This window comes from Nyctereutes procyonoides, unplaced genomic scaffold, assembly GCF_905146905.1.
Source record: "Nyctereutes procyonoides isolate TBG_1078 unplaced genomic scaffold, NYPRO_anot_genome, whole genome shotgun sequence".
NCBI lineage: Eukaryota > Metazoa > Chordata > Mammalia > Carnivora > Canidae > Nyctereutes > Nyctereutes procyonoides.
Genome location: NW_026575140.1, coordinates 17,846,246 through 17,870,799, shown reverse-complemented (window position 1 = coordinate 17,870,799; position 24,554 = coordinate 17,846,246). Strand labels below are relative to the sequence as shown.

At 47.0% G+C, this 24,554-nt stretch overlaps 1 protein-coding gene across 2 annotated transcripts in view; it reads left to right on the top strand.

Moving 5' to 3' along the window:
• CDYL2 (chromodomain Y like 2) overlaps window positions 1-24,343 on the top strand; it is a 161,626-nt gene extending 137,283 nt beyond the window's left edge. For both annotated transcript variants that reach the window (XM_055306451.1, XM_055306450.1), the window contains exons 4-7: window positions 3,972-4,144; window positions 10,148-10,358; window positions 14,916-15,059; window positions 17,720-24,343. In XM_055306451.1, coding sequence (XP_055162426.1) covers window positions 3,972-4,144; window positions 10,148-10,358; window positions 14,916-15,059; window positions 17,720-17,878 — 687 coding nt within the window. In that variant the 3' untranslated portion in view covers window positions 17,879-24,343. The remainder of the gene's footprint in view (window positions 1-3,971; window positions 4,145-10,147; window positions 10,359-14,915; window positions 15,060-17,719) is intronic.
• Window positions 24,344-24,554: the final 211 nt, after the last annotated feature.

Here is a 24,554-nt window from a genome sequence, read left to right as displayed (position 1 = left end):
CTTCAGATACAACAATGATTCCCATTTGCTTTAAGAATCAAAACTGTTCATGAGGCAAATGGGGCTGTTGTGTTCTGAGCTGCCAACTGCTGTAAGCCTCCCTGCTTCATACTACACATCCTCCTTCTCTCCTTTTTTTTTTTAAAGATTTATTTATTTATTTATGATAGACATAGAGAGAGAGAGAGAGAGAGAGAGAGAGAGAGAGAGAGAGGCAGGCAGAGACACAGGAGGAGAGAGAGAAGCAGGCTCCATGCCAGGAGCCTGACGTGGGACTCGATCCCAGGACTCCAGGATCGCACCCTGGGCCAAAGGCAGGCGCTAAACTGCTGAGCCACCCAAAGATCCCCTCCCCCTTCTCTCCTGCACTCCAACCAGCCTAGCTTTCTTACATGCTCACACCTGCCCCAGGGCCTTTACATATACATGTACTTCTGACTGAAACATCCTTCCCTTCCTCCTTGTCTAGTGGCCTTGCACTCCATTCAGGTCTCAGCTCAATCACTACATCCATGGGATCCCTCCTCACAGCCCATCCCCCAGCTGCCTCCCAGGTTACATCTGCCTCTCCTCTCAGGAGCTTTCCCAGCATTATGCACCCCTCCCTTCTGGAACTTGTTATGGTTGTTAATGTACATGTATTTTTGTGATAATTTGTTAAATGTCTGGTTCCCTCCATTACACTGTAAACTTCTTGAGGAGGTAAATACTGTGCAACTCCTTCAATTCAATAAACATATTAAATATTTTTAAAATATTTTTATGTGTGAGATTCTGGACTAGGTGTTACAAGGGCTATACAGATGAGTAGAAGACTATTTTAGCTTTTAAGGAATTGTATTAGTTATCTATTATTGTATAACAAATTGCGCTAAGCTTAGCATCTTAAAACAGTGAACGTTATCTCACAGTTTCTGTGGGTCAAGAATCCTGGCATGGCTCAGTTAGATGCTTCTGGCTCAGGGTCTCTCAAAGCCTGTAGTCAAGGCATGGTTGTCTGCAGCTGTAGTCTCTACTGAAGGCTCAGTGGAAGAGGATCCACTTCCATGCTCACCCAGGCAGCTGCTGGCAGGTCCTCACTGGCCAGAGATATCAGTCCCCTGCCATGTGGCTGCTCTGTATGTGCTCTTCTGGAAATGGTAGCTTGCTTCCCCAAACTGGGAGCTCTGAGGGGGAGACAGAGCAAAGGAGGACAGCCATGTCCTTTTGTATGCCAGTCCTCTCTTGAATGGGACATCCTGCCGCTCTTGCTGTACCTTGAGGTAAGATGTGAGTCATGAGGTCTGTCTGCACTCACAAGCATGTGACTACCATGGAAGGGATCATTGAAGGCCATCTTAGAGGCTGCCTATCAGGGATTTAAATCAAGCAGGAGGTAAGGTGAGGCAAAGATGCTCACATTTGACAAGGGGGCTTGTCACAGGTGTCATAGCAGGGACATTTGGGGTGTTGGGAGAAGGAAAAGTTTGCGTTTAGTCAGGGATAATTGGGCACGCGTTCATGAAGGTGCTTACCAGTGAGATGGGCCCTGGGTGGCTGATTTCAGCAAGGAAAGAGGAAGCAGAGAAAGGGACTCTGGTCTACTCCCCCTTTCAACCCACTCCTAGTGAATTTGGTTATCTGGCTCCAACCCATGGAGATCAGAAGGTAGAAGGGGGAGTGTGCAGAAGGTGGCAGGGGGAGTGTGTTTTCTCTAGCAGATGCTGACATCTGGAGCAAGTGGCAGTAGCAAGTGTCTAACAAGAAAGTATTGAGGGCTTCATAATATGTAGCAGTCCTGGAGCATTTGTTACAGAGGCATTCCCCAGGAGCCTCTGAGGGCACTGGTCTCTTACAGACTAGTAAGTGACCAGCAAGAGGTAGTTACATGGGTGCCGCCGAAGACCCACGGAAGCAAAGAAGCAATCATTTTAGAATGTTTTACTTTAAACAAACCAGTTCTATTTTACAATTTGGGGTCCTTCAAGGAGGTAGAAGCATCAGTCCAAATTGGATTATCGATACGAGAAAGGCAAAGGAGAGCTGTACTAACTAGATATAACAGTCTTTAACTTTAAAAAAATAGTTTGTACTTTTCTCACATGAATGAAACACAAATTTACTTTCCATTTAATTTATAAAGGGGGTGGCTGTTTTGTTTGATTTTGTCTTTACTAATTGACAAGTAATTGTGACCTCAGAGAGGGAGGCCACTCTGAGTCCTGTGTGGAATGGCAGTGCACGTCTTTACAGTGGGGTTTTCTTTTATTTGCCTCTCAGAGAAATAGAGTTCATGGATCATTCAGAGTGTGTCTATTTCTGGAGGCAGATGGATTAAAGGACCCACAAGATAGTGGCCTCTTCGCGTTTTTGATGTTCAAAATGAATCTGTGGCTTATACCCTGTTAGAATGGAAAGTGCCTCTCCCATCCTTACAGAGCACAAGCTGGGAGATTCTCCATTCAAACTGACATCCAGCCCTATTTTTTTTCCATTAAAATTCACCCATTTATTTAAGTCATCCAACAAGTATGGAGTGGTAGAAAGAGAAGGGATTTGGGGGTGAGATTTGTACCATGGTTCTGGCCCTTGCTACTGACCTCAGGTGGCTTCACACCAGTTCTCTGAATCTCCCTTGCATTACCTGCAAGATGGGAAAACCATTCCTTCCTATGTGGGATTTTCATTTGGAGTAAAATATGTGGAAATTACCTCTTGCAATCTCTGGCACCTCCAAGCACTTAATAAATGTTTTTTTTTAAAGTATAGTTTTTAAAACATGGCTCCCATAATATTTTCCCATTGTACCCTATGATTGTGCCTATTGAAAAATTATTAACAATCCCTTAAAAGCCTGTTCACTTATTGTCTCCCCAGTTGGACTCTCAGCTCCACCCAGGCAAGTGCATGCCTTGTTTTCTCTTACCATGCCTTTTCTGCACCTATTCACTTATTTTTCCTCCTTCTCTCACTTATGTTGGATTGAGTGATTGAGCTTTCTTTATTTTAGCCCCCTCCCCATTCATTGTAATCCATGTACTTTTAAGAAATTATCCTTAAGTTCTGTACACATAATGAAGCCTCCACGTCATCCTCACCTCTCCAACACGCCCAGACCTAGAACCTTGGCATGTGGTCATCATTCTTTCTTCATCTGACATGCTGTTACTGCCTGGACTCCAGTTCTACCCTTGTGCAAACCCTCAGCCTCCTTGGTCAAAATCAGTATGATGATTTTATAGTCATTCTTATATTGAGCACATTCACCATGTTTCTTTGTTGGCTGTTACTCCTTGCATGTCCGGTTTTTTTCTTTCCGAGTATAGTTTTTCTTTCTGAGTGTATCCTTTTTAAATTCTCTCAGTGAGGGTCTAAGAATGGTAAACATTCTTTTGCTGAAAATGCCTACTTTTTTTACCCTTGCTTTTGAATGATAGTTTAGCTGGATATGGAATCTGTGTCTGATGGTTGTCTTCTTGGCATCTTGACAATTTTGTGAGTTCTGATACCATAACCCACTTCTCACGTGGTAACTCTGAGCCATGCAAAAGTCTTAGTTGAATTAAGGATGAGCAAGAGTATGATTAAATCTGGCCTTCTAGATAAGGCTAACATACCTCCCTTGGGAATGTGCACAGGAATTTCCCCCACACTTTGAGAAGGGCTAAACACGCAAATGCTGGAAAAAGATTTGTAGAGATTTACCAGGGATCACCCGGCTCCAAGCCAGGCTTCCAAGTCTGTAGCCAGTGACCCCACTGCCACCTTCACAGCACTCTGCCTGCTTTGGGGAAGCTGTAGGGGAGCTCTGGTTTTGATGTTTCTTTGCTTAGTCTAGATGTGGCTTGTATGCAGGAGTCTTCCTGCATAGGAAGAGAAGATGCACTCGCCTCTTTCCTCAGGGGTAAGGCCTCTGGTGGGCTTGACATCTGAAAGCCCCCTGGCTTTTAGGCAGACACTTAACATCGCCGCAAATCCATCTCTGCCCACAGATTATGAAGGAGGTCCGGCGAGCGCTGTGCAACGCGGCCACGGACGACAGCAAACTGCTGCTTCTCAGTGCAGTGGGCAGCGTATTCTGCAGTGGCCTAGATTACTCCTACCTAATTGGCCGGTTGTCCAGTGACCGGAGAAAGGAGAGTACCCGGATTGCAGAAGCCATCAGGTGAGCTCTGCTCATGTTTGGACACTTTGGGACCTGCCTCCTCTTGGCAATTGTAGCACATAAAAATATAGGCTGCTCAGTTAGATTTTTAATTTCAAACAACAAAAAAATTTTTTAGCATAGGTATATCTTGTGCAATGTTTGGGACATACTGATACTAAAAAATTATTTGTTTTTTATCTGAAATTGGGATTTAATTGAGCATCCTGTATTTTTCTGCCAAAATTAAGGTGCCTTTGCTCTCTAGGTTAGATCCCTTCTTTTGATTAAAAAGAGATTTTATTTCTTTATATTAAGCATAGCATCTGGTAATGCCCATGTGTTATCCATGCTACTCCCACTCTCTGTCTGATGGTGAAATCTTTGATTTTCTGTCCTGTGTCCTAAAGCTGACATGGCTCAGCACTGGAGAGAGGATGGAGGACACCCTGGGCAGCTCTGCATTTGCAGACCCCATGGGGGGTAGGGGAGTGCTTCTGCCTCTCTTATTGCCTTTGGGACAGAAGTTGGGATCCTGGGGCTGACATCTGATCCCAACAATCAGTATCTCTTTTGGGACCCTAAAGGATAGATATTTCCCTATTATTTATGGATTTATCAGAAGCAATTGAGTGTTATTTTCAACAAGAGCCATCACTCAGCCTCCACCCTGGGAAGGGCTCATGCTTGCTGCTGCACCTTGTCCCATGCTCAAACAGGAGTCACAGTGTGGTAATGCCACCTGGTCTCTCGGAAAGGAACACTTATCTGTGTGTCTTGGTGCCTCAGGCCTCACAACGAGGGATTTTCTGGGGCTTCCAGGCTCACTGCACCTGGCAGCATTACATGGAGGCTGATTCTCATGTGGTTGTGGGAGCCTTCCAGGAGATACGGAGTTTCCAAGAGATGACATGGGGATGCTGCCACAGGTAGAGTTCTATATCCCCTCTTCAGGGTGAAGCATCCAATGAAGTATGCTCCAAAACACTCTTGTGCTTCCTGTTGCAGAATTCTTGCTCAAAGAGACAAAATGTCTGAACGCTGTTATTAAAAAAGGCATCATGGTTGCATGCCCCTCCCAAGCTTCCTGGCTATAGACAGCCCTGGCCACATCCACAGCTGTTTATTCCCTGCTTGGACTCAGCTGTGCCTTTTAACAGCTGCCTAATCACTTGGCAAGGGGAGTAACAGGGTCCCCAATAAGCTTCGTTCATTTGTGGGACCATCAGATAGGGTACCCATCTCTCTGGCCTGAGGAAAGCCTTGGCCATAGCCATCATGTGGCTTATGGATTTCAGTGGAGGCATTAGCTGGATTTCCAGAAGTCCCAAATTTGAGGAGATTCTGAATCCATTAGCTGACTTCTTGAGAAACACAGGCAGTAGGATTTAAGACATTTGCTATCTCATCTTAGGCAGAGTAGAGAGGGAAGTGGCAAAGGGAATTCTTCCCAGTGTTCAGAGGGAGTGGAGGTTCCTAATTTGTGAGCCTGTAGAGACACTGGGAGAGGGAATGGGGGATGTGTCCTAGACCAGTAGTTCTCAGACCCAATAGCATAGTGAATCCACAGGGAGCTTCTCTAAAACCCAGCTGCTTGACAACTCCAGAAGATTCCAAATCAGTGAGCATGGGGAGGGGCCAGCACATCTTTGGTTTTAAAGTTCCCTTGGTAGTTCCACTGTGTTAGAAGGAACAAGAGTGGGTGGGTGAGGAGCTTAAAGGGGATAGATGGGAGTGCATACAGTATGGCCCCATAGAGAAGAGTGCCCATGAGGTCAGAAAATGTGCCTTGCCCATCATCATCAAGCACCTAGGGGAGGTTCCAGCTCCACAAACTTTGGAGTGCTTCCCCTGGCAGCCATGCTTCGGAGTTTGGGATACAAGGTGGCAGAGAAGCATTTCCCAGAGAATATTGTGCAGCTTTCCAGAGAAGCATCGTGAGTGAATGGCACTGTCCATAAATTACTTTGGGCCATGCTGCAAATTCTGTCCTTGCTCCTGCAGATTTTCCAGGCATATTAACATATTTTTAGTCTGAGAAGTCTCTTGTGAAGGAACTTTGTTCAAAGTCTAGGATGGCTGAAACATATTTTGGCCACAGAGACTTAAAACCTACTGACAGCCCTTGCAGTTCTCTGGGGACATGTATGCTCTTGGCTGGGCTGACCTCCAGGATCTGGGCATGTTGCAGCCACAGCACCTCCAGCACCACTCCCACCCCATCCTCATTGTTTCCTAGAAAAATTACACACACACATGACCCAGGACGCCGTGTTCACTCTGCAGATGTTTGTTGAATGAACTAACAGATGTGAGAAGAGCTCAGATGATTCATTCAGCACAGGCTTCTGTCCAGGACCCAAACAAAGCTGTCAGCCCCATCCTGAAAGAGAGACTGCCCTCACCTGAACTCCTCACAGATGATGTGATAGTCTGCTGATGGGTTGCTAGGATGAAGATTAATCAAATAACCCGCGTGAGAAACTTGGACTGACCCAGCACATAGTTCATACTTAGAACAGGTGTAAGGAGTTATTTCCATTGCTAATACTGTTATGTCCAGCCATGAGTGCTAGCTAAGTGTGGTCTCACTGGAGAGTGTGTTTCAAGAGCACCCCTCCTTGGGCCCCAGGATGGCTATCGCTGTGTGTAGCTGGTGCTCACAGGTCTCATACTGGCTGGCTTGGCTCTGAACTTTGGCAGTGGGAGAGCTGCACCCTGTGGCTCTGGTTAGATGGAATAGGTAGCCCCACAAGGAATGCCAATTGCTTCAGGTGGAATCCAGACATCCCTGTATGTAGAATATTGCTTCAGCATCTCCTTTTGGCCTAGAGGGTGGATTACTGACCACTGAGAGTGGAGCAAGAGCAGCATCTGCCCTACCCAGCAGGTGCACTGACTATAATAATATAAGCAGTATTGACCAAGGGGTCCTGCATGCCAGGCATGGTCTCCTTTAAATCCCAGAGGCCCTATGGGAACAAACCATTGGCTTTCCCATTTGACAGGGAGGAAAATGAGATTCCAGAGAGTAAGTTGTCTAAGATCTCACTACTGGTTAGGGGCAGAGTGGAGATTTGACCCCAAAATTCTTGCCCCTTATGCCACATCAGAGCAGCCTAATGCTCAGACAGGCAGAGGCCACTGGACTCAGGCTGAGTGGAGGAAGCTTTGTAGCCAGAGTCAGCAGCACTGATGGACTTTGATGCTAAGGAAGATGGCAAGTCATCTTGCCCGCACAGTCCCGCCACCCGAGTCAGGATCAGATATCTGAGCGGCAGCATCTTTAATGCAATATCCTGTTTGCTGTCAGGCTTCTGTGTCCACTGGGCCTTTGTGATAGAGATCTGCTTGAGTGAGAGGAAGAGGATGGGGAGAGTGGTCTGTGCATTGCATTTTCATATCCAGGACATGAGCCCATGAGGCAGCCTGGAGCAAAACAGGATGGCGTGAGGGTGCAGGAGTGGAGCTGGGCACACTAGCTCCCCTTACCCTTCCTCAGGATGTGAGATCCCTCTGCACAGAGCTCAGGTTGGAGACCACAGAGGGAAGGTTCTGGGCTCTGGAACAGTATATTCCCTTAAGGTTGTGAGGGCCAAGATGAATTCCTGAGGGGCTGCCGTGTGGAGATTGGGGTAGAGTGAGAAAGTTAGAGAAGCCCTCATGAAGTCCACAGCGGGTAGTCATCTTGATAGGGAAGGACCCTCTTTACTGAGTGTGTTCTGCAGCTGCTGGAGAATGGTGGATCCTCATGAGGCTGGGGAGGGAATCCTGCACTGAGTGGAAGATTTGGCTTGAGGACTCCTGAAGTCCTTTACAACTTCTGAGATTCAAGGTCGTGGAATTGTATGAAGGGTTTAGATGTGGAATGTTGGCCCCAGATCACTCAGACCCTGTGGCTCCAAGGACCCTGCCAAGAAGCCCCACATACCGTGTGGACTCCAAATTGCATTTGGTAAAAAGCATATATTAAGGCCAGTGACTGAGGCCATGAAGTTAGGAAGTCAGGCCAGGAAATGGGACTGGCAGTGGCTGAGAGAGCTCTACCTTATACTCACAAATCCCCACACAAGAGTCAGGGGATGGAATGCCTCAAGCTTAGGGCAAGGGTGCATACTCAGGTGACAACATATAGGTTGTGAGATGCCCTCCACTCAGGCTTCTTACAGTGGAATCCAATCCCACCATTTCACCCTGATGCCCACATGTTATGGTGAGGATTGCAGGGGGATGTTAGCAGCTGAGAAGGGAGAAACCAGATGGACGTTTGTATCAGTGAAGTACTAGCTGCTGTAACGTACAAATACATGTATTTGGGCTCAGTTATGATAAAAATTTACTTATATTTGGGAACTTAAAGTGGATGTTACTGACCAGCCTGTGGCTGTCCTCTAAGTGTGACTCAAGGGCCCACACTCCTTCCATCTTGTGGCTCAGCACATGCCCTCCAAGATGGCCATGCCCATCAAGGTGAAAGGGTTTGTGGGCAACATGATGGGAGATTTCCTTGTCCTGGCCTGGAATTGTGCATAGGTTTCCACTCATTCCATTGGCTGGCCTTGGATTACTTGGCCACAGCCATCTGTGAGGGAGATGGGGAAATGTGCTCCAGCAGCAGATTCAGAAAGAGGAGGGGTGGGAAAGCAGGTCTGGCAAGCAGTGAGTGCATCCCTGCTGCACATCACAGTCTCCACTCTCTTTCTGAGAGCCTCCTTTATCTATCTGGCAGTTATTTACTGCGGGTGAACTCTAGTACAGATGGGCACCAAGCCATACACGAGGCAGACCTGAGGGTTTCTGTAAGGAGCTGAAGAGGGAGGAAATTCCAAAAATAAGTAAGCCAACAAATAAGTAGGATAATTGCAAATTGTGATGCCGGTGTTTTCCAAGAACCCTCAGAAGGCCTGTGTAGCTCATGCACTGTGCACAGGCATGAGGGAGACGAGATGCACCTGGAGGGGTGAGCGGAAGCAGACTGAAGCCATGGGCAGGAGTATGGATTTTATTCTTCTGAGTTCTTGGTAGCTTCCACCTGAGAACAATGAAGGATTCAGGTTTTACTAGACATCTTGGATCTCTCCTCCATGTCCAGATGACTATGAACATTTTATAAATCTTATAGAGCAGCTATGGGAAAGGCTAAAAGCATTCTAGGTCAAAGAAAGTAGGGTTGGTTCTGCTTAATGGGTCCAGATGTACGCTGGCACTTGCTCTGTGAGGAAGGGGAGGGGGGAAAATGTCTCCTAATCCCAGAGCCATGATCCCAGATGCCTCATACCTATGGGAAAGGTCAGTGTCCTCCCCCAGTTTTGGTTAAAGCCACCCCAACATATGGATCCTTGTCAGCATTCTAGAACCACCCTCGATGAGTCTGCCATCTCTGGGTGATTCAGAATCAGACAATCCTAGGAGTGAAAGAAATGTTACATATCATCCATCCTCACCTGTGCCCGCCCCCTGAAGCTTGAATTCCCTCTACAGCGTCACCCAAAGTGGTCATCCAGCCCAAATTGGAATACCTCCAATGACAACGGGTTCATACCTCCCAGTGCTGGCCATTCCACCTTCTGCCAGTGCTATTGAACATTCTTTGTCTCATTCAAATATGCCTCCTAGTGACAGCCTCCTGTTGGCTCTCCTTCTGGTTCTGAACCTTGATGTTCAGGCTGTCTTCTTTAGGATAGTTACACTTTGTCAGTATCCAGGGAGTGGTAAGCTGGGTGCAGTAGTGGGACAGTGGGCGTGACCTGGGACCATCTAGACAAAGTGGGGCATGTGGTCAGCCCACAAATTTCTTTCTGAAAATGTGCCACCAACCACCAAATGTGCCATGCCTGTGACTGCAGCTTAGTGGCTTGGTGTTCGGGAGAGTGAGACCCTTGCCTGGCACCCACTTCCCTCTGATGACCTGAGGGTGCTTTACCCCACCAGGGAAGCTTATTTCAGCCTTGGCAGGTTAAAGGATGTCAAATAGGTCTCAGCAGCCTGGCGACCTGTTAAAGAAGGTCTTCTCTTTTCTCCCAGGGACTTTGTGAAGGCCTTTATCCAGTTTAAGAAGCCTATCGTGGTTGCGATCAATGGGCCTGCCCTGGGCCTGGGTGCCTCCATCTTGCCCCTCTGCGACATCGTGTGGGCCAGCGAGAAGGCCTGGTTTCAGACCCCCTATGCCACCATCCGCCTCACGCCCGCTGGCTGCTCCTCATACACCTTCCCCCAGATCCTGGGCGTCGCACTGGTAAGCTCCCTTGTTCCTCGGGCAGGATCTCTCTCTGTGATAAGTGGCTTTGGGTCCCAACAAGACCCCTTCTCTGTCCTGGATTTAGGCTATGGCCCTTCATGTGAATAAGAAATCCAGAGGTGCACCTGCCCTGTGTAATGTGCTGAGTGCCTCTGCTTCCCCAGAGTTGCTGGGACGAGGTCAGGCTGATCTCAGAGCCTTTGAGTACTGGTGCCAGATGCCAGCAGCAGGTGTAGTCGAGGGCTGAGGGGACAATGAAGATGTTCACTTATCAAACATATACTTTTTTCACCTAAGTTAACTTAATTCAGTTAGTTCATTTACCTAGGCACTTAACTAGTTAAAGCACATAGAATTTTAAGCTAAGTTCAGTTTGCTTATCTAAGCATTTTGCCTACCCTAGCTCATTTATTCATTATAAATTCATTATCATTATTGTGATAATTATTCATTATCACAACAACCTGAGAAGACCATGTATTAGAATGGACTATGCTGTTAACAGTCGCACAATCCTGGGGTACAAACAACAAGCATTTCTTTCTGGTTCTTGCCACAGTCCAATGCAGATGTAGTAGCCATCCACACTGACCGGGGGCCCAGGCGTCTTCCATCTGGTAGACCCACTTTTGCTTCAGACCAGTGGATGCAAAGAGAGAGAGCGTGGAGGTTTTTATGGGCCAGGTCTGCAAAGAGGCATCTCACCTCTGCTCACATTTCACAGACCCGGATTCCAAGGTGTGGCCACACCCACCTACAGGGATGCTGGGAAGTGTAGTCTTGCTGTGTGTCCTAAAAACAGGAAGGGATTTTGGTGTTCACAGGCAGTTCCCACCTGGAGTACCCACATGTTATGGTTTCCATTGCACAGATGGCAAGCCAGATTGGGGAAGTTAAGGAACTTTCCATGTTGTATGTCAGTAAGTAAGTGGTCAGAGTGGTGTTAGAGTGAATGGCTGCAGTCAGATTCTGTGCCAGCTACCAGAAGTAAGTGTGGTCAGGGGCCAGTTATAATAACACTTGGAAAGCACGCAGCGAGGCCAGCGCTTGAGAGCCGTTGACTCAGTGCATCCTCCTATAGCCCCCTAAGGTAGAACAGTTGTCATCCCCACGTGATAGATTGGAGACTGAAGCTTGGAGAGGGTGAGTTGTCCAGAGTCACACAGTGGGAATGGCAGTCATGGGATCTGAACACAGACTATCTGGTCTCAGAGTCTGTGCTCTTAACTGGTTTGCCATAAGTAGGACCCACATCCAAAGAGTAAATCTGATACTGGGGGGATGTCTGCAAGACAGTATTGTCTGAACTCAGCTTGCATCTCCTGTAACAGCTTGTCTCTCTAAGAAGGGCAATAAGCAGATCCGGTGCCTCCTCTAGACCAGTTCTAGAAAGTCCCCGCACCCACATGTGTAGGTCCTCTGTCTAATATTGAAGAAAAATTCTGCCATATTCCATTGCAAGGGACACCAGTGACCTCCTTTTTGTTGAACCCAGTGGTCTGTGGTCAGCTCTGATGTTGTTTGCTCACTGCTGTGACAGATGCTCCTGGAAACTCTTGCCTCCATCCTCTCCATTCGTGACTTCTCCTTGGCCCTCCAGGAATTTATCTGCTAGTCTCTCACAAAGCCTTTGATGGGTCTTCTGGTTTGAGTTGGAGCTCTTAGGCAAAGCTCAGAGCATTTTAATGACCCAGCCCTTGTTCCTTTTCCTGTTTGGTCTCTGGCCTTGACATTCACATCTCACAACTCCACAAGGTAACTCCCAGGTGACTCCACAGGCCTGTGGGCTCAGCACACTTATCACCTGCTTTCCTCACCCAGCAGACTGAGTCCAGTGCCTCTTCCATCCTTAGGATTTCTGAGATCCAATCTCTCCCCACCCCTGGCTGAGGGCCTGGGGTGAAACTCTCAGGAGGCCAGCTGCAGCTGTGACTTAGTGGATCCTCCCTAAAGCGTTGCTGGTACTGAGATTCTGCACAAGGTTGCCCAATCATTTTGATGCTCCCTGCTCTCTTTGACATTTCCATTTTGAAAAATGTGTCCACTGTGTTGCATTACACACCAAAACTACGTGGGCACTCGCTATAAGGACTGAGTGGGTTGTCCCAGGAAGATTCTCTAAGCTTGCACTGATCATCCCCTGTGTGCCGGCCACGTTACTGGTCACTTTCCACATGATGGTCTCATTTACTCTTCTGAGCACTGCAAAGGTAGGCCCTGTTGCCTTACATTTTATAGAGTCTATAGAGAGTCGAAGTGTAATTATGACACTGTTTTGTTGTCACACAAACGACACTGTTGCAGCCCACAAACTTAAGTGAGCTTCCAGTAGACACCTGGCATTGCCTTATCTGCTTAGAAGTACAAAGATGAATAACATGGAGGCTGCACCCTTGGTAATCCCACCTGTGGGTGCTAATGCGTGACTGGTGTGGTGTTTCCCTGCTCTTTTGTTACCTCATTGGATCCTCACAGGTGGTAATTGGTACCCACTTTAGAAATGAATAAACAGAGAGGCAAAGAGATTTGCATAGGGTCATGGGGCAAAGCAGAAGGCTGAGCAGGGGTGTCTGATCCTGCAGCCTGCGCTTTCCACTGCTCTGGTCCTGTAAACTGTAGCCTTCTTACCTGGGGAGTGGGGTGGGAACCCCGCAAGTGGCCATTACTGCTGGACTGTGATAAGGTTCACGGGTGCTTAGAGAAAGAAAGCTCCTGGGCAGGGGCACCTCCCAAGTGAGTCTCGAAGGATTGCAAGCCCTGTTCTGCCCCTTCCGTGTGGGCTTGTCACTCTTTGATGGTAGCACAAAACAGGAAGGGCAAGTATGAGATTAGCAGGGACCCCTAGCAGCTCCACGCCCACTGGCACCACCTAGTCTGTGCAGCAGGGCCATCAGGTGGGATCAGTGAGGCCTTTCGGATTCAGAAACTCGGTCCTGGAGCTGCTAGAGGCTGCTCACAGTCCAGTGGCAGAAAAATGAGGCAGGCAGGGAGCCCAGGAAGCAAACACTTTCCCTTTTGATCTCGACCACTGCGCTCTGCCCAGACTTGGTGCCACTCCTGTTCCTCCCTATCCTTTGTGGTTGCAGAAATGTGAACATTGTACAGTCTTATCTCTTTCTTTCTCTCTTTATTTCAACCATTTCTGAAACTCCAAGAATGTTGCTGACGGGGATGTGTTCTTGCCGACTGTGTCCTCTTTGGCTCCTTCCGTTGTGTTCCTTCCTTTCATTTCTCCTTCTGGAGACAGAGGTGTTTCTGAATAAGTATAATGACATAGATTTGTCTTCAAACCTCCAACCAAATGCATGCTGTAGGCTCATTACCAACCTGATAAATTTCTCTACTCTGGCGTGAAAGATTGTCCTTTGGGTCATCATGACCCATCAGTGACAACCAGAACAAAGGGGAAAACGCATGCATAGATCCAGCAGCCTAGAGAGCCTGGCATTTCATCATCGATCCAAGAGAGGCTCAGCATATAGGGGCAGGCAGATGGATGGCAGGTCAGGGCAGGGATTGCTGCGTGAAGGAGGTGGGGATTTATCCTGAAGGAGGTAGGTACCCCATCACATGGTGGTAACCATCATACCCTAATTATCAGCAGGAGAGTCACTTGGTAAGTTTTAGTGGTGACTGCACCGTGCTATCTGTGCCTAGGACCTTATCCATCAGGCTCATCCCAGAAGGAGCATGACAGCTCTGAACTACAAAGCAAAAGGAAATTCTTGGGGGAGTAGGGTTTGGAGGAAACCACAGAAGACAGGGAGGGGAGGGTCCGGTAGGGAGGGTGCTTTTTGCCCTTCACAACTGGGCAGAGGTATGTGCAGCCCCGGGCCACCAGGAGAGATGCGCCTCTCTGCATTAGTATTAGGGTATTATTTAGTACCTTTCTGGCTGCCAGTGCTGGAGACAGTTTAACTGGCTTAAAGCGGTAAGAAAAGAATGCACTGATTGCCCTAACTTGCATACCTGGGAGCAGAGCCTTCTTTGGGGATGCTGGGATCCAGGAATCTTAGCTTAGTCAGGACTCTCATTCTTCATCCCTCCTTTCTTTGTGGACCCCCCTCTCCAAAGAGTAGGGACACAGCAGTGGCTGCCATGGGCTCCATGACTTTAGCATGCAACCAGGGAGGGAGAAAGATCTTCCCCATCACTTCTAGCTTAGAAACCTCACGGAGAGCTTTATTACTTAGGGCACATATCTGTGTCTCCCTGGACCAGTCGTCACGGCTGTGCTTTCAGCACTGAACATGTAGCCTAAGGTGCATGCCCACTCCTGTGGATCCACTGCCACATGTGAAGAGGGGTGGGGGCAGATGGATCCACAGTAGGGACACAGCTTCTTTGGGAATTGAAGGAAAGCTATGGACGCTCTGCTCAGAGAGATGCACACAGAACAGGTGTTTGCATGTAGTTCCCAAAGCTTATCTGACCGCCAGTCGATAACTGTGCCTTAGAGAGCCAGACCCATGGTTCACGTCAAGTCCAGGCCTCGCTAAACGATGTGAAAGGCACTCTGGGCTCTCAGCCTTCCCCTGCCTTTGCTTTTTTCAGGCCAACGAGATGCTCTTCTGTGGGCGGAAGCTCACTGCCCAGGAGGCGTGCAGCAGGGGACTTGTGTCCCAGGTCTTCTGGCCAACCACGTTCAGCCAGGAGGTCATGTTGCGGGTCAAGGAGATGGCCTCCTGCAGCGCGGTGGTGAGTTCCTGTGTCTTTGTGTGCTCGTCCTGCGACAGACCCATTTTACAGATGAGGGTAATGAGGCTGAAAGGGACTAGTTGACTTGCCAAAGGTCATGGAGGGTGTGTGTGTACAACCATAAATGCCTCCTCTCCGTGTGCAGAGCTTAGACCCTGAGACGGACAGTTGGCATTCTTAGATATTCCCCGTTATGTCCCGTCTGGAAACCTCACAGAAGAGACTAATACTCTGGGGGTAGAGCACATTGCCTTAAAAGAAAGTTCCAGACACACACAGAAGCACAAAACATCTGTAGTTTTCAAAGAATATGAGAAACAAAGGCACATAAGGACAAAGGGTGTTAAACCGTTCTAGAGATGAGAGAAACCAGTACACACCATCCTTGTATTTCATTTCTTCTACCCACTGAGTGCGTGGCACACTTAAACATCGCCGTTGGACTCTGAAGACACATTGAAAAATAGATAAATAAATAACACCTCTGCAGAGCCGCCGGATTTTAATTAAGTGTCGATTTTATCTCAGAAAAATCACTCTGAGTGAGGTATGGAAATATCCTGTTGAGAAGTGGAGCAGAGGCCACTCCTGGAGCCACAGGGCCAGTCTAGGAAATGAGGAAGGTGGTTTGGGAGAATAGGGCCCTGGGTGCTGCGGCTCTGTCTGCTTTGGGGTCAAGGAGGTGCTGTGCCGGACTCAACGGGGTCAGACCCTTGAGTGTCCCTTCCTTCTCCCTTCTGCGCTGAACCCCCACCCCCCGACCCCACCCCCAGCCGCCGTGCCTCTCCTCCCTGCCCCCTCCACCCGCACCCCCTGGCCGCCGTGCCTCTCCCCACTGACCCCCCACCCCGGGCCGCCATGCCTCTCCCCCTTGCCACCCCCACCCCTGGCTGCCATGCCTCTTTCGATTTGCCTCATCAGCCTTGATTGCACACCTACTGTGTGTAAGCTCACCTCTCCAGAAGCCTGACAGTGCCAGTGATGGTGACAGAGTGGTGATGGTCCTGCATCATTGGTGAACTCCTGTTATGAGCCATGCACTCTGCTAATCCCTTTATGTGATTCTCTTTTAATCTTCCTGATAACTGTTGTGACCCACTCATCCCGCTTTGCTTGGGACTCTCCTGGTTTTAGCACTGAAAATCCCACATCTCAGGAATCCCTTTGGTCTTGAGCAAACAGGGATGTTTGATGACTCTAGGATCAGCAGCACTGACAAGCATGTAGACATTCTAGGCAGAGGAAGCAGTGTGAGTGAGGGCACAGGAGTCCGAAAACCCCTGCGGAGTTTAGACAGAGACTCATGGTGGTGGAAGCAGGTTCACAGGCTACTCGAGAGACATGAAAGTTGAGAAGGAAGGTAGGAGAGAGGCCTCAAAGCTCCATGGAAGAGTCTGGTCTTCGGGCAACGGAGGTACTCAGGTGGATGAGCTGTTGAAGAAATACTACAAGGAAATCTCTCCTGTCAGCATTTGTGAATTCAAGAGCTTTGGGGTGAGGCTTGAGAAAGGACTCTGCTCTGCAACCTGGGAGATGGGGTTCTTCAGGGGAATTCCTGTGAGGCAGGAGGTGGCCCTGGTCCACCAGCTGTTCTCACTCCCCTTAGCCTCCAGCCCAGGCCAAGTAGGAAGATCCCATCGTCATTCCAGCCTGCTTCAGCTAGGGAGCCTTGGTCCTGCTTTTTCTCTTAAAGCACTTGGGGAAAATGTGAAGTGAAACCTTGACATCAGCAGAGTGGAGGGAGGCACGAGGAAGGGTGCTCAGGTGCCTCACTGCCCCACAGTGCCTGTGCCAGAGCAAGGCAGCCGCGTGGCCTGTCCCCAGTTGGCCAGGCGTCTGCAGGCCACATGTGCCAGGCAACCCGGGCACCTTTACTCCACTGAGCTCACGTCCTTCATCCTAATGTGGAGATACAAATACTACCTATTTATGGAGTTATCATGAGAATGAAATGAAAGAAATCGGGGAAAGTACTTCTCATATATATTTCTAATAGCATTGCTGTTATTACTGCGATTAGTACGATTGCTATTGCTCATTACTGTGATGATTTTACTGCCATTGGTGCCGTGTTACTGCCAGAGTACTACAGTATCATGACCGCCGCCACCATCCTCACTAGGCCATTACTAACATTCCACTGTTACTGCTATGATAATACTGTAGCATTGTTACTATTGTCATCACTGTTACTGCACATCACTACCATTATTGCAATTATCATTACTCATTACTACAACAATCGCTCGTATTCTTGCTGCTGCTCTTACTACTAAGCCTAAGCTAGAGGTACTGCTGGCAGGGTGAGTCCTGTGGATATTTGGACAGCCGTCCGTTCCTTATCTTACTCCGTAATGCCAACTATCCTTCAGTTAGGCATCATTGTCACTGTTGTGCAGCTAATCACAGTGAAGCATGGGAGGTGAAAGCAGTTGCCCAAACTTTTTCGTGACACCCGTACAAAGGGCGCAACACCTTGGCACGCCTGGAACCCATTCTTGGCGCTGCTAGGGACACAGGCCTGGGAAGTTCTGGACGAAGGAGGCAGTCTTCTCTGGCTTTGGACATTGGAAGGTTAACTGATGCCTCATAGGCCGAGTATATTCCTCTGGAGCAGATACCCTGGTGCCAGCTAATGAAGCTTATGCGTTTCCCTTCAGGTGTTGGAGGAGTCGAAATGCCTTGTTCGGAGCTTCCTAAAGTCTGTGCTTGAAGATGTGAACGAGAAAGAATGCCTCATGCTCAAGCAGCTCTGGAGCTCCTCCAAGGGCCTGGATTCCCTGTTCAGCTACCTGCAGGACAAAATTTACGAAGTCTGAAGAGCCCCGGCCCACCCGCTCCAGAGTTTGAGGGCACCTGACTTCCAGCTTTGCCCTGTGCTTCACACATCAGAGCACGGTGTGCGCCGGCTAAGGAGTTTTGTCAAGGTGTCTCTCTTGTGTCCATTTCCTCCTGTCCTTTGGTTGCTCTGCATTGGTTTGATTTTGTATAACAGATGGGAAACGCAGCATACTCGGTCTCCCCCCTGCCCCCCACCCCTGCCCCTCCACTGGCCAGAGAGCTATTGAGGGCTATATCTTCCCAGGCCTCTGCCAGGTACCATCATCTTCTCCCCACTTGCTGAAATGCACCATCCCGGTCCAGGAAGGGGAAGACTAATTCTCCCCATCCTTCTGACTCAGGCTGTGTCTACACAGTGCCTCTGTTTTGAAGACTTGGCTGTATGGCTCTCTTTGGTTAGTTGTGGATCTGGTGACAGGGGACGGTCAATCTTAGGCAATTTCCAGACCGATGAGCAAAATGGTTGTGTAGAGCCAGCCTCAGTCTTCTCTCTGATGCAAATCTGTGTGACTTTTAGGGCTTGGTCTTAAAACCCAATTGAGTGATTTGCAAACCCAGATAATTGTACGTTTAGGAATGTTTTGTTAAATATATATTTTTAAAACGATGTAAGTGGAAATTCTGATAATTTATGTGTATTATATGTAAAGCTAGTTTTACAAAAACATGAACTACTAGGAAATTTTTTCTTTAATCAAACTTATTTAATTTATTTATTTTTGTTTATATATTATGATATCTGTCGTTGTCGCAGATATTATTTTCATACTGCCCTGGACCAAATCCCATACAAGGTTCATGCCGTTGGGTGCATTCTAGCAATGAACCACGCAGAAATAAAAGTCAGAGAGATGTAAATGGAAGGATCCCCATGGATAAAAGGAATAGCTCTGCACCAGATCCTCTTCGGTAAAACAGTTTTCAGCTCTAATAATTGAATACCTGTTCTTAGGAGAAATTATGGGAGTGTTTTCTCTTCACTCTGCTGCCTTGAAGGAGATAAAAGGGCTTCTAGCCTGAATGATACTGAGACATACCCAGCCCCTGATTTGTGACGTCAGGAAGAGCTAATAGGCCCTGCCTAGCCATTGCATATTGTCTACAGTGAGCCTTTTTTCTCTGGGGCAAATGACTGAACTTGGATTTCAGGGTCCCATTTCTTCCGTGTGGACAGCATTAACTGGTTTTGGCCTTCCAGGGGAAGTGGGGGAAGAGCTCCCGCTCTGTTGAGCTGTCGGTAGGTCTGAATCATTTTGTGTCTAGAAGCCCAAATGATCTATCTTTTTTCTAGTTGTTTACTTACATCAGGGAGAAATAACCAGGGATGAGGTCTCCTGTCCCAGGATGGGGACCCCAACATCTGAATTTCGACCATCATCCCAAAGTCCATGGATCAGCCAGCTGCAGAGAAGGGGCAGGGGTTGGTTTGGGTTTGGGTTGGTGAGAGAGGTAGATCTCAAGTTTGGAGCAGAGAAATGACATGTTCTACACAAGGCTTGACCACTCTGTGGGTCAGTCAGATTCTCAGAGTGGGGGAGTTTCCATGTCCATCACGCCCCCTGAGTATTCTCAGAGTCCCCCTTGCTTCCCTCATCTTTTCTTTTTGTCTGTGGTCAGCAGCCTGCCTTGGCCCTTGCTGGAGATAGTGAGTGGAGCAGTGAGCTCTGTGCATGGTGCAGGGAGGAGAGGCAGGCTGAGAACATGAAGGCCTGTTGCTATAGTTTTCTGTCTCCCTTGTGTCTTAAGGACAGGTTGAGTGTCTACACTGTGGCCAGAGATATCTTCCTGTGAAGATCATCTGGACACCATCCCTAAGATGGCCTTGGCTCCCTCCTTAAGAGTTTTCCCATGATCTTAGGAGGGATCTCACCTTCTCCCTTCTTCTTGAGTCTATGTCATCTTGGCCCTGGAGCTGGCAGGGGACAGCCACCTTGGTTGAATCCAGCCAGAGAAAGATGGAATTCAAGTCCAGGGTCCTCTGCTCAGTCCATGTGGGATCCTGCGGGAACTGAAGCTCTAGGTCGTTGGGGATTACTGTAGGGAAACACTTGGCTTTTGCCCAGATGCCTGCAGTCCCATTTCCACTTGAGTTTTGTCTCTTCCTTTGAGAAAGCAGATATAGGCTTTCCCGGAGCCCTGGACAGACCGTATTCTTGTGTGTGGTAGCAGATAATCTCTTCACCACTAAGTCCTCTAAAGGTAGAGCCCCGTGCCTTCTGTGTACTTTCTGGGGCAGACAGGTTTCCCATCTACTTATCTATAGAAGCCACTGGGGAGGGCAAAGGATGTTTGGAAGTTCAATGTCTATCTCTCTGTTCTCTGCTGAAAGGACCTAAAATGTTTTAGCTTTGGATCACAGGTCCAAACTTCTAAATGTTGGAAGGATCTCTGATGATAGAGTAAGAACGTGAAACCATTACTAGGGTGGAATTCCTGCTGTTAATTTGTAGGTTCTGGGTATAACAGGAAGTGTTTTAAAAGGTGGTCGTGTTTTGGTTGTTTCTATCCAGTCCACTCAAGGAGGATGTTCCACAAATGGGACAAAGGTCAGTTAAATCTGCTTGCTGCAGGGTAGACTGCACTGCTGAGTTCTCCACTTTCTGGATAGTTGTTTTGGCAATATGGTGATGAAGTCCAGGGAACTTCTAGCAAAGTGACCTGAGATAGAACATGCCAGACCTATGGATGTATCAGGGTTTATCCTCCAAGCTTTCTTAAGACAGGGGGCTCAGGTTTTCACTTTTATCTTTGGTCATAACACCTTCTCTCTACCCGTCGGATCCTTTCTCCCCTCTCTTTACCCTGCTTTCCCTCAAGCCCACCCTATGTCTGTCCCTTCCCAGAGCCTAAGCAGATCTTTGAGCAACTGTCCAATCCTGACAGTCCACACCCAGACTTAACCTTGGGATTGGAAGAACCACTGTGGGTGGGAAGTGAGGGTACTACTTCAGTCAAGGAAACTTGTAGGTTACCCACCCTTTGCCATGCTGTGACCCATGCTTTAGAATTCCCCTTCCTCCTCCACTCCAGCCCCAGACGATTAGCACACAGCATCTTTTAAGTGGAGCCACTGGAGTTAGCAGTCCTGTTCCAAGAGGGCTTTGTGCAGACTTTGCCAAGGTGGTCAGAGCTCCTCACCATTCGGAAACCACACATTAATGCTGATGTACCCATGTGTCCCTTCCTGCTTTTAAATAATAATTTCTGTAGGCAGAAACCATCAAGCTTACCCTCTAAGAATGGAATTGGGTAACTGAGAAAGAAGGTGGTAGAGAATTGATTTAAAATGTTAGACTTGTTCAGTATAGATTAAACTAGGAAATGTTCTCTCTGAAGCATAACAATATGTTTCTTCCGTATGAAGTTTAGTATTGAGGATGAAAAATAATGATCAAAATGGACTGATCAATACAACTGTAGCTCCAAATATCCACAAAAAAAAAGCCTTGACTGAATGCTGAATTGCATTTCCCATTAATTGTTGGTTTAAAAGATTTTGTAAACTTTTTTTAATTTGAAATTGAGTCACATTCATGCAATTTTCCAATCTAGTTTCTGTGGAAATTTTTTTAAGAGAAACAGAAACATCTTCAAATCTTCCTAAGTGAATATTTAAAATGCAGAATTGCTTCTCTTCTGTGTTTCTGTATTCAGACACTTAGATCTGTTGTACATATTAGTTTAGACACTCTCACTAATATACACAGTATTTAAGACTCTAAATGAGATTTCTTAAGTATTTTATTTTATTCTCTGTAAATGGTTTTGTATAATCTTTAAAAATCTACACTTTGCCTTTGTAGATATTTAAGGGAAACCATTTGGGGGTTGTCTTGCATGTATATTTTTGTTGTAGATAAGTGTTGCTCAGTTATTTCTGCAAATTTTGGTTGAAATGCTTACAGACTTTAATACAGTATATATTTTCAGAATATAAACTTTTATATTTCTGTGGTAAGTTAGGATATGCGTTTTAGGCAATCTTTTCCATTAACATCACTTGTTCTTTCAAAAAATAGCATACTGGTTTGGTGCCAATGGTTTTATTTTATTTTTTCATTAGAATCTACTGCTCTTATATTGTTGGAGAGCAGGTTAATTTTCTTTTTCTCAGAGTAATTGAGTTTGAAGTATAATTTGAAAATGTATTGAATTTGTGGATAAGCCTTACCATTAGGATCAGTAAATTTTCCAACCTTTGCAACTACATTTGTAGTTTAGGACCTCCCCATAAAGTCTCACTGTGTGGCAGTTGATGGAGTCTGTGAACAGAGCCTTAAGCTTGTTGCAAAAAAAAAAAAAAAAAAAAAAGAAAAAAGAAAAAAAAAGAAAAAAGAAAAAAAGGGTAATACGGGTTGTTGTTTCTTCCAAGCAATGTAAGCCATATTGATAGACTCAATGCAGTCTGTAAATCATGGCTAATCTGAAGAGTTTGGTTGAGCTGATGGCGGCAGGGGCCAGAGAGGCAGCTTGGTGATTGTCTTTGGCCATACGAATGGACCAAGGACAGTTTTTCCGGAGCCACCTTTGTACTATTCACATGGTTTAGACATGGTCACAGGGAGGGCTGCTGGTCCATCATTTGTTCTGTATAAATGGCATTTCCTGCTCCTGACCTTAGTGGTTGACCCCAGGTCCCTTTTGGATGACTTGGAACCATCCAGCCTGGCTGAGGTCAGCACTCCTTGAGAGGTGTTAACAAAGTTTACATGTGAGTCTTACTGTGTAGACAATCTGAAGTCAATTTCAGTTACGTAATCAGCATTCCCATGTGTCCTGAGTGTCTTATCAATGAACTGTATGTGTTAAGCCATACTTAAACCTGAGTTTAGCAGGGCAAAGGCAAACTAGATGAAGAACATCACATTAGCTGAGTCCGTTCACCCAGGGCTGTTTTAGTGGAGTATAAGTCATGGAGCTCATTGGTGGTGCATCCACTGTGTCTGGGATTTAATAAGACTACCTAGAATTTGGACTTAAATTTAAAAAAATTGTGATTCTTTTCAGTTGGCCACACTTCCCTAGCTGCCAACTGATTCTCCTTACTAAGGCTTTAAAGATGCCTGGAGATGAGGGCTATCATCTGGCCAACGTCAAGTTATCGAGTGCATCTCTAGTAAGTGTTCTACCAACAGGGTGGAGACTTGCCTCCAATGTTTGCAGTTTGTGAGGCAGTCCAAAGAACTGACATCTGACCCGAAGCCTCAGCTCAGGTGTCTGTCTGGATTGACCATGCCTCACTGGCCCAGCACCTGACCTGATGCTGGAGCTGGCTCATTTAGGGGACTTCAGGAAGTCTGGGGGTGTAGAGTGATCCATCTGGTACTAAATTTGTCCCTGTGCCATTAGTCCCAGCTGGAAGTCATTTGCTGATGTCCACGTTGACAGGATTGTGAAAATATTGCCTTTCATAAAACCAAGGACCAAAGAATTCCATTATTCCAAGAAAGCATGTGTTTCATTGACTGGGCACATCCAGACAGAGGTGTGCATGCTTTATGGCACAGAAAAGCTGCTCGCTTCCACCAACCTGGCTGGCTGTGCAGAGGGATTTGTTTTCACCTTGAGAAGGCTCTGAAGATGAGTTTCTCAGATTGAAACTCGCTATCTCAGGTGGGTGTTTCTGCTGTGCAGTCCCAGCCTTTATCCATATCATAAAAGATGGAGGTCTGGCATTCTTCCAGGTGATCTGACCAGTGTAGACTGTTCCATCTGAGTAGGGACCCCAGTGTGAGGTTTTTTTTTTTTTTTTTTAAAAAAAAATGTGTCTACACTGAGCAGCATCCTGCATTTGCTAAATTTCCACCTGCTTTTGTTTTTCATTGACCCATTCCAATTCCTGTTTGGCATGAGAAGAATTTCCCGCAATTCTCACACCAAGGGATGCTCCATTTTTCATTCGTGATGAAGTCACCAATCCATTAACTGGTTGAGAATTGATTGATGCTGAGGAAGTGGTATTCTAGTGGTAAGGCTTATTACCAAACTTCTGATAATGAAGCAGGCTACCAAAAACTTATCCAGCCCACCCTAGGAGTGTTTGGATTTGATCGTGGGTGTTGCACACACACACCAAAATCCAAGGAGACCTTTGCAAATTAGGCTACTTGTTTTATTTTGCCAGGTTATCATGGGAGAGTCTTTAACTAGTTCTGAATATTTGTAAGTATGAGTACTTCATAGAATTATAAAGCAGGTACAGCTGACCCTTTCTCACCGCGTTGTAAATATTTCCCGAGACTGGGTGCAGTACTGAGGGATAATAATCTTCTGACTTATCAAATGCTGACTGTCTAGAGCAAATTGTACACTCTCTTTGTGAATGGTCCTGTAACGTGTATGAACACATTTCTGGGTGCCTTAGAAGTTGTATTTTTCATGTGTGCTAATATGCAGTATTTATACATTGTGAGAAGCTGCTTTGAATAAAAAGGTTGAAACTTCGTCTGCATTTGCTTGTGTCCGCGAAACTCACAAACCTGTGGTTTCTGAACAGAGAAGTTTCTGGGCCCCCAGGGGGTTGAAACACTGATGCTTGTAGCGGTATCAGGGTTCCTGGCTTGAGGCTTCAGTGGTTCAGGCTGGTAGCCACTGGGCAGCAACAGTTTGACATCAGAGGACCGTAGAATGGGGGGGGGGGCAACCCACAGATGA